At 39.8% G+C, this 10,434-nt stretch overlaps 1 protein-coding gene across 1 annotated transcript; it reads left to right on the top strand.

Moving 5' to 3' along the window:
• Positions 1–293: 293 nt before the first annotated feature.
• Positions 294–1,032, top strand: LOC131002459 (uncharacterized). Its single transcript, XM_057928954.1, has 2 exons — positions 294–631; positions 912–1,032. Exons 1-2 carry the CDS (start codon positions 294–296, stop codon positions 1,030–1,032), a joined length of 459 nt encoding a protein of 152 aa, XP_057784937.1.
• The last annotated feature ends 9,402 nt before the right edge of the window (positions 1,033–10,434 follow it).

Consider the following 10,434-nt stretch of genomic DNA (forward strand, 5'->3'; position numbering starts at 1 on the left):
ATTGACGATGGTGATTTAAGTTGTTGCAAACTAAAAAAAATTATTTGGTTGCTTTGCACATATTTACTCATTTATTTGGTTTCGTCATATACCGGCATATTTGGGATATATAGCTTTGGAAATTGATAATTGATGGTTTCTTATTTTAATTTGATTTCTTTTAACTATCCAGTTAATGATCATGTTTGTATTCACGTCATCAGAAAGAGGGGGTGAAAGAGTGGTTCTCTAAATTATTAGAGATTTTTAAAAAAGTGAACATCAATATACCACTGGTGGAAGCCTTACAGGAGATGCCCCAGTATGCCAAGTTCCTTAGGGACGTTGTCTCGCGCAAGAAAAAGTTGGGGGATTTCGAGACTGTCAACCTCAACGAGGAGTGTAGTGCAATTCTACAAAGAAAGCTGCATGCGAAGATCAAGGATTCGAGCAGTTTCACCTTATCATGCATTATTGGAGGCCAGCAGTTTGGAAGGGCGCTCTGTGATTTGGGAGCGAGCATCAATCTTATGCATCTCTCTATTTTTCAGCGACTGGCCATTGGGGAGATGAAGCCTACATCTATGGTGTTGCAGATGGTAGATAGGTTGGTTACCTACCCACATGGAGTTGTGGAGGACGTGCTTGTAAGGTGAGGGATTTAATTTTCCCAGCCGATTTTGTGGTGTTGGACACAGAGGACAACAATAATATCCTGCTGATTTTGGGTCCCCCGTTCTTGGCAACGGGAAGAGCTTTAATTGACGTGGAAAAAGGGAAGCTCATGCTTCGTATGAATGATGATAGCCAAACGTTCTGTCTATAGACCAGCCCGCAGCCATGAGGACGAAGTGCTAAAACAAGCCAAAGATCTGTGAAAGGTAAGAGTTGAAGCTCCTAACATATTTGATGATGACTATTTTTCTTGGCAGGACCCAGCTGAGCAGAAATCTCAGGGAAGAGACATGGCCGGCAAGTGTGGAGCAGAGCGTGGTTGATCGCAACATTGCTTGTACCAACCTCCTTGAGGAAATTATTTTTCTGTCGAGCTAACGACGTTTAAAAAAATGCTTATTGGGAGGCAATCCAATTCTGGTGAGTTCATTTTTTTTTGTTTATTCGTTTCATGCCCCACAATTCCTTTTCAAACTTATTCTCTTTTGTGGTGAATAAGTTTGGGGGGATGTGTCTTTGTGGGTGCACTTATATTTTTGGGTAAATATCATGAAAAACTATATCCACTTTATCAAAAATACCTTGAAACTTTTGAAATGTTCTCTAAACCCTCAAACTATCAGGTTTTTATAAAATATATCCCGCATCTATTTTTCGGTTACATAAACGTGATGTGGCTCGCCGAATGCCACACTGTAATTTATATTCTATTTTTTTAATGACATGAAAAAATGACTTCGTTTCGTACGATATTCTATCGTGTTTATCCCTAATTCTAGGTTGTTAGCGTAAATTTCAAACACGATAGAAGTGAATTTTAAATTTTAGAGTGGATTGTTTTAAATGATATGGTACGAAACGACGTCGTTTTTGCCATTGCATTTTAAAAAATAGAATATAAAATACATTGTGGCATCCGGCGAGCCACATCACGTTTTTGGTGATCGAAAAATAGATGCGGGATATATTTGATAAAAAACTGATAATTTGAGGGTATAGAGAACATTTTGAAAGTTTCAAGGTATTTTTGATAAAGCGGGTATACTTTAGGGGTTTTCATGATATTTATCCTATGTTTTTGTTGGTTGTTTTCCGTTTAAGGTCTTTGTTTTTGCTGTTAAATCTGTTAGTCTTGCTTGATGGTTGATCTGTTGTGAATCCTAGATGAGGATTTGAGTTGTATAGAGATTTTGTGCTACTGGCCTAAGATGATTTTTGCTTAAAATTTTGAAATTCCATGCATTTTGTATTAATTTTGTTGAGGCTATGTATGATTGATGAACGATGATTATGGTCTCTATGGTGTTGTAGTCAATGAAATAAGCTGTGAGATTTTGATCCTAGACTGTCATTATTTTACAATCTTATTTCTTTTTCTTAAGCGTTTTATTTGAGCTTGCATGTATTTCATTAGAACTTGTCTTGGTTTCTCCCTCGAGGTCACGTTAGTGTGCTTAATATCTTTTATATGATTAAGGCCAACTTTTGTAATAGCCCGGCTCCAGACTTGACGGCGGTCCCCACAGACCAATACGAGTCTTTTCTAGCGTTTTTTGTCCTCACTCGCATGCTCCCCAAGAAACTTCCGAGGGGATCACCCATCCTGAAATTGCTCCAAGCCAAGCACGCTTAACCTTGGAGTTTCTTCCACGTGGGCACTAGAAAAGAATATGCATCTTATTGATATGAGTAGCCCAATCAAATCCTTTAAGCTCTTCTTGAATATGTTGTCCCATTCCAATATATTCTCGGAATCCCTCTCGTTCGGGTGTGTTTCGGTTCATCCCTGCGCCCTTCCGCTTGGAAGCCTTAATCGGAGCCGCTCCTTGTCTGTGCTTTTTTGCACCGGCGATCACTTCGTACTTCATCCCCGGGCGTCACAGGCCCACCAGCTTCCGCTTGGTTCATCCCCGAACCACACCGTACTAGAAGAGGTTCGGCTCTGATACAACATGTAACAGCCCAGCTCCAGACTTGACGGCTATCCCCACATACCAATACGAGTCTTTTCTAGTGTGTTTTGTCCTCACTCGCACGCTCCCCAAGAAACTTCCCAGGTGTCATCCATCCTGAAATTGCTCCAAGCCAAGCACGCTTAACCTTGAAGTTTCTTCCACGTGGGCACCAGAAAAGAAGATGCATCTTATTGATATGAGTAGCCCAATCAAATCCTTTAAGCTCTCCTTGAATATGTTGTCCCATTACAACATATTCTCGGAATCTCTCTCGTTCGAGTGTGTTTCGGTTCATCCCTGCGCCCCTCCGCTTGAAAGCTTTAATCGGAGCCGTTCCTTGTGCGTGCCTTTTTTGCACCGACGATCACTCCGTACTTCGTCCCCGGGCGTCACATCTTTGCTAGATTTTATATATATATATATATATATATATATATATATATTATTGTCCTATTACTATATATGTAACTAGTTCTCCCTTTTGAGCCTTGTTATCCATATTTTTTGATTAGCCGAGGGTGAAACTTGGAGATTGTTGATATAGGGTAGTTGGCGTTTGGAGATGTGTGAATTGTGGATTATGAACCTTGATCTTGATTGGAAAATCCTAGAACCTTACAAATTTTTAAAATGAAAAAAAAGAAAATAAATATATGATTGTTGAAAAAAGAGAGAAAAGAATTGATGAGATGAAAAGGTACAAATGATGCATTTAGAAAAGTGAAATGCTTATGAAATTACTGATTGGTTGAGAGCAAGAGTTTGTGAAAAATATGGTGTTGGATGGGTGAATGATGTTGCTGCATTAGGAGTTATAAGGTCTGTGATACTATTCATTATTTATATTAATTGAGTCACTTGACCAAGTTTATCCTACCCTACCAAAGAGCCTATGTTACAACCAAATCTAAGGTCCTTTTTTATCTTGGTTATAGGAGCACACATTTAAGTGATGGAGAGGTGAAATGATTTACAAGCTTATGGCTGATTTCATGTCTTGCTTGAATTGAGTGCATACATGCCCTTATCTTATACACTTGAGAATGAGTGATTTTCATTGTTCATATCATATTTGTGAGGATTGCAAGTCAAGGAGACCATAGTTTGATGTTTTTCATGATTGCGGTGACTTGATAATAGGAGATACAAATGTATGTTGATATTTTTTTGACAAATCTGAAGCCATAATGTCGTCAATTTTCACCATGATCTCATTGATTCATTCTTGGTTCATCTTTATTTTTTCCGAGGACGGACAATGGTTCAAGTTTGTGGGGTTGATAAACATGCATTTTTGCCTCTTGGTGTGTCATATTTGATGTTTATTTGTAAGGATTTTGTGTATTTGATAGTTTACTTGAAAATATATTGGTTTATTGTCGAGAACTTGTTACTTCCTTGTTGATTGAACAAATTTTTAGGAATATGAAAGCTTAATATGGCAAAATTATTTTCATGGAAGTTAAATTTCATCTCGATACAAGTTCGTGAGCGCAAACGGTTAGAAAATCAGACATCGAACGAGGGAGAACGGGCCAAAACAAAATTATTACGCGAAACTGAAAAACGCACGCGGCCGCGCGCTAGGACCGTATGGTACGCCGATTTCTTTAGTTTTGGACGAACGGCCGCGTCTCTTTGATGCCCAGGGCCGCGTGTCTGCTATATTTTGGGCGGGTTTTAGTGGATTTCAAGCCCAAAGTCAATTTTCACTTGATTTCTTCAGTATCCGACATCCTGGCCTATAAATACCTATTAGGTCCAGAGGGTCTCGAATAGGTGTATGGGGGGGGGAATACACCTATAGGCTATTTTTGTTCGATGAACCAAAACGAAACTTCAAACATAAACTGACTCAACCTGTTTACTAAAAAGAGTTTTAACCAAAACATGGTTGACGACTGATACTGAATACTCTTCAGTATGAAGTTATCAGTTAAGTCAAAGACTTTAACTGACACACGTAAAGCTTCAGTCGAGTTTGATAAATAGAGATATGATATGAATCTTACTGACTATCAGATGATAGATCAGTTAGATTGATAACACACGCAGCGAAAACCTTTTATTTCGTAATAGCCCGTGAGTTAAGCACGTTGTCAATCGTTAGGTTTCTCTTTGCAATTAATAAGTTTTCAGTTCAAAAAGATACGAGCGCAAGTAAGAAGGTAAGAACTGAAAGCTATAAATAACATAGAGATTTTTACGTGGTTCGGAAAATACTTCCTACATCCACGATCGGTTGATCAGACCAACAACTTCACTGAGCAAGTGCTTACGGATGCACTGCAAACCGATGCTCGTGTTTACGGGTGCACAACAAACCTTAACGTGTGCTTACGGGTGCACACAACCGAGATGACTGAAGATTCAATCTTTAGTACCAACACACCTTGTTGGATTTCTCACTCCTAGCACACACTGGGCACTAGGACCTCACGAAGACAGAACACCTGCCTGAACTCCTTTTCGGCACAAACACTCAATTCGATTGGTTGAAGAGAGGTTTGAAAACTTGTCAACTAAACCACAAAGAACAAGTTCTTTGCAATCAGTTTAACCTAGGCTTTGGATAAACAATATTTGCCTAAGGTTTAAGAGAATGTATGTAATCAGCAGTGATTAATTTTTGGCTTTGTGATTCTCTTCTTCGATTCAAACTTTGGAGAGGCTTAGTTTAGCTGAGTAACAAATTTGGCAGCGTTTCAGCTTATGTTGTTGAATCGGTGAAGATTGAAGTGATCCTCGAGCGCTATTTATTGGAGACGTCTTGAATAGATCCGTTGGCGGAGAGGAGATGATCTTCAAGATTTCTTTCGTTAGAGAGTAATTTGAACTTGCGCTGAGGCTTCAATCTTCGAGGTTCCTTGTTTGGTGAGAACGACTACTTTGAAGAGCAGGAGATGCGACATCTCTGAAAAGGTAATCACCAAAAGGAATGGCCTCTGTAGAGAAAGGACGGTCATGAGATCTGTGTATTTAATGCGGCTGTACTTCTGGAGTGCGTGGCTTCCTTTGAACGTTGGAGGTTCAGTCCGAGGAAGAATATTTAACTAATACTTGACTTTAGTATCAGTCCGTTGAATCCACGTGGCACGCATTAAGTAATCAGTCGAAGCTGATCCTTCGACTGATACTTCAGTCGGCATCTTCAGTCTTCAGTCCTTCGTTCTTCAGTCTTCAGTCTTCAGAACAACAACTAAACTAGAAAAAAAACTCTAACACTTGAGTTCAAACAGTTTTAGTCTATTACAATTAAGACCTATTGATTTTGGTATCATCAAAACTCAATAGCTTCAAGAAAAGGTTCCAGACTTTACTTTTAATCATATTTTATTTTCCCTGAGAGTTGCAGAGACAGACGGAGAAGACCACAAAAGCAACTGAAGATTCACAGATTTTCCTACGGTTTATTTGTTGAATGCTCATCTTTTCCTTTGATATTTATATTCTAGTTCATATGTCTATGTGTGGCTAGAATATTTTTATTCTAGGGCTTATGAAGTAAACAGATTTGGATTCTTGACAGTTTCTGATTCAATTTATCAAGATTTATTTTCATTTTTATATTCTTGTGCCTGTTGTTTGCTTAATTGATTGACCACCTACTGAAATAGAAATTTTATTAAAAGGAAGAAAAAAGAAAGACAAGGTTCAAAATAAAAGCAAGCGTAAACACCCGCGAGAAACCACGGGTAAACGAAAAACAAACAAACCAAACTATGAGAAAATATTTAGAGATTCGTCCTCATCCAACGAGTCGTCGTCGTCCAACATATCTCCCCATCTTTTAGAAACCACCGCCGACATAGCTCGAGCAGCGTCGGAGGAAGAATGAATCACAAAGTTTTGCAGCATCGCACCTCCATCCTGAGCATGCTGTACTTTATTCAAGAACTCCACCGGCGGCGAAGAGACAATAACTGCTCCTGCACCCTGCAAAACGGCGCCATCCGCACGACTCTTACTCATCTCCATACCATTCTTGATTATACGCCGGAGCCGGTGCTTTATAGAGGAATCGGAAACCCTCCCCTTCTTGGTAGTACCCTTTGGACGGCCACGGCCGCGAGGTATGGGAGAATCCTCCATCATCGCCGTTCCTGGCTGGCCCGTCAAAGCTAGATCAACCGCCGAAAGCGTTCCATCCGAGGGCTCATGCTGATTCGGACCAGGAAAAGACCCAGGTTGGGCCTCGGGGAGGACCTGATGGAGAATCACCGCAGAAGAGGGAGATGGTTGCCTAGGTGAAAGGGACTCCGAGGGGTGATGATCCTCAAACAGCCCCTTCGGCAAAGGCTGCGTGTCATGTCGCTCTGGAACAATATTCGGGTCATTTACCAGTGAATCAGCAATATTCAAATCATCCAAAACCGCAAAAGGATTTGAATGGGTGTCCCTCTGCGGAAGAGGAACACGATCATCCTTATCCTTAGGGGCGTGAGTGCCTCCTTCCTTCTGCTTATGTTGCCCAACCTGTCTCCAATCTGATTTTTCCACTGGGTCCGGCCCCGCATTGTCTTTGTTAGATTCAGACCACCTGCAATTGTTAGTAGCATGTCCAACCACATTGCAAGTATGACAAAAGTATGGAAGATCCTCGTAACCAAATTCAAGCTCAAAAATACGGTCACCACATCTCACGTCCATAAAATCAGGAATGGCACCAAAAACATGAAGGAATATTAAACTGAATTAATGCTCCGATTGCCCGATGATCGTTTCTTGGAATATTATTAATTTATCATACAACGATTAATCCTAACATGCTCCTATGAATTTAACAACTGCACGTTGGAGTTAGAGAATACCTGAAGAATTCCAAAGAATTCGTCAATCTGTTGCTGAACAGATCAGCCAACTTCACGCCTTCGTTTGAAGCCTCAAACGTCCTCAAATCGTATTTCGCCTAGAAATACGACTTCTTCGTCTTCGAGAGAGCTTTCCGTGGCCGCCTGATTCGTCTGAATCGGAGTTCTGTGGAGGAAGTTATGGCCGTTTTACGGAGACTGCCAGAACTTGGTTTCCTGCGAAAATCTGACTCCAGCTCTGATCTTCTCGACTGTATCCCGCTCAGCTTTCACCGTTGGATGGACAACGATCTATGAAAGTCCCAAGAGAAAAAAAAAGCCCCACACGTTTTTCTTCCCTGCGCCCCACAGCTCTCAAAACCCTAATATTTTTATCAGTGTATTTTCCTGAGAGCTGACAGCTGTATTTAAATAAAATTAAATACGTGTGGGCACAGAATTAGTGTAGGAGGCGTCTTTCTCTCCTTCTAGGGCTAGGAGACATTGGGCCAGTCCAGGGACCAGATACAAGGAATAAAGATGGGCCTCAAATAAATTAATTTATCTATGGTCAGCCCAGACCATAATTAATTTATAAATATCAGTTCATTCCACTAGAGAACCGATACTGACTTACCCCTTTATTGCCGGTGATGAGTCGGGGGGCTTGTATTTAGACTTATTAAATCTCCGTATTTAAAATATCCGACATCCATTAATTAATTAGAGCTCTGACAGCTTAAATTAATTAATCTCTTAATAATTCCTTAAGCAGTACCACTCAAACTTTATTATTACGCCTGAACTTAATCAACCTGCAGGGTTTAGCGTAATAAACCTTATTGAGCTCCTTAAGGGGATGTCATTATCCTATACCGGATACGGGTACTAATACAGATAATCAAATATCATATATTAACCGCTATCACCCAAGATACAGAGTACTCGAGTTAGCATATAACTTTCACCCATAGTAAGTCAAAGTGATATACGAATTAATATATATATCTGAATACTTATTAGTATTAAGATTTATAAGTCACCGAGATCTTGATTCTTCACTTAAGTCAGATAGAAGAATACATCTCAAACTGTGGTCCTATCAATACGTAATGACGTACCAGTATAGACAAGTAGCCAAGACAAACTACTTCCATCTATACTGCAGCCTAAACCAATAACTTGTCCTAGAGTTATTTCGGCTGTGATCATATTATATCTCTTAAGGTTATTCCAATTATATGGTCTTCTGTGATCTACAACACACCATATAATCTACTTATATAGAGATAAAGAACATACATATGCAATCATGAACACAATCAGATAGGAGATTAGATAGTGAACTTAGGAAACATTGTATACAAGCATAAAACGTTCTTGCTTTCAGTATACAAATCCAACAATCTCCCACTTATACTAAAGCAAACTTTTAGTATACAATGCGTCTATTTACCAATCACCTAACACTTCTCCCACTTATACTTAAAGTTTCCTAAGTGGGTGGCATCAATCTGGCATCAATCGCATTCCCATCTTTCAATGACCATTTGCGATAAGCCTTTTGTGAAAAGATCAGTAGGTTTCTCCAAAATGTGAGAATTTATTCTTTGAGCACATAACCTCGATTTACGAATAATCGTATAACTTGGTACTTACTCTCCATGTGTTTGACCCCTTGTGGTTCTTGGATTCCTTAGAGTTTGCAACTGCACTTGAGGTACCACGAAGGTGATGCTCTCACGCAAACTAGGAATCACTCTTAGACCCTGGAGGTAGTGGTCAAACCAAAAGGTTTTACCTCCCAAGGAAAACACATAGCTCGAGGTAATTATTCTTTGTTCCGGTCAGCCTGGAAATCCGAAATCATACAATCCAAAAAGGAACTAAACTGTCTAACTAGTAAACGATCCTTATTCTCTAGTCATGGACTTGAGAATATAATTTTACCACAGTTCAGTATCCTTAACTAGGAATATACAGATATCTTACAATCATGCTAACTGCATAGCAAATATAAGATCTCGTACATAGTAATCCATACATGAAGCTATCTACTGCGGAAACGTAGAATACTGCCTTCATTTCCTCAACCTTAAAAGGCATCTTAAGACATAGTCTTTATAGATAAAGGAACGCCATATCTAAAAGGTAGCAATCCTTTCTTGGCGATATTCATACTACAACGAGTATTCTCAGTATCAATGTAAGACACTCGAGATAAGCCCAACATCTTTTTCTAGTGATCCCTTATAACCTTGATCACAAGGATGTATACTGTACCTCCTTAGTCTTTCATATGAGACTGTTCGGATAACCATTACTTTATGTCTTAACAATAGCTCCATATTGTCGCCAATTAGGAGGATATTGTTTACATAAAATGCAAGATAAACCACATCACCGATGACACGAGAGCGATTGACACGAGATGTTTCTCTCCCTCCCTCACGTAACCTCGATGGTTTAAGTGAGCTGCTATGGGTAAAATGATCCGAATGTTCTGAGCATGGCACTGGCGAAAATATCATCATAACCTATACCTTCACACTGGGCATAACCTTTCGCCACCAGTCTAGCTTTAAAAGCTACGACCTTGCTCATTCGGACTTATCATTCTCTTGTATACTCACTTGCAACCTATGGCTTTACGGCATTCTGGTAGCAAGATTTTTCTTAGTATACAACCATATTCTTAATGGATTGCTCCATTGAGGCGTGCCAGAAATCTACATTCTCGTCTTCCACTAATTCCAAGTAGATATCTGGGTCGATTCTCTTATATTCACTACCAGGGACTGAATCCAAAAATTCTCCCAAGAACATAAATCGATCGGGTTGTCCCACAACCCTCCCACTACAATGGATCTGTGGTGGCACATGTGTGTCAACAGTGCGTGCAGTGTCTTGTGGTACAAAACTCTTGCACACTTGGCTTGGGTGATGGAATCGCCTGTCTAATGTCTTCAATTTCTTGAAGCACACTATCTGACTTGGATTAGTGATTATTCCCATAGCCCACTTCTAAGAATCGT

This window comes from Salvia miltiorrhiza, unplaced genomic scaffold (assembly GCF_028751815.1).
Source record: "Salvia miltiorrhiza cultivar Shanhuang (shh) unplaced genomic scaffold, IMPLAD_Smil_shh fragScaff_scaffold_135_1, whole genome shotgun sequence".
NCBI lineage: Eukaryota > Viridiplantae > Streptophyta > Magnoliopsida > Lamiales > Lamiaceae > Salvia > Salvia miltiorrhiza.

Bases quoted from the DNA above. Each gene is read 5' to 3' on its own strand.
- LOC131002459 (XM_057928954.1), top strand. From the start codon at position 294: ATGCCCCAGTATGCCAAGTTCCTTAGGGACGTTGTCTCGCGCAAGAAA. The intron at 632-911 runs GTGAGGGATTTA...TTTTCTTGGCAG, and splicing joins GTGGAGGACGTGCTTGTAAG to GACCCAGCTGAGCAGAAATC.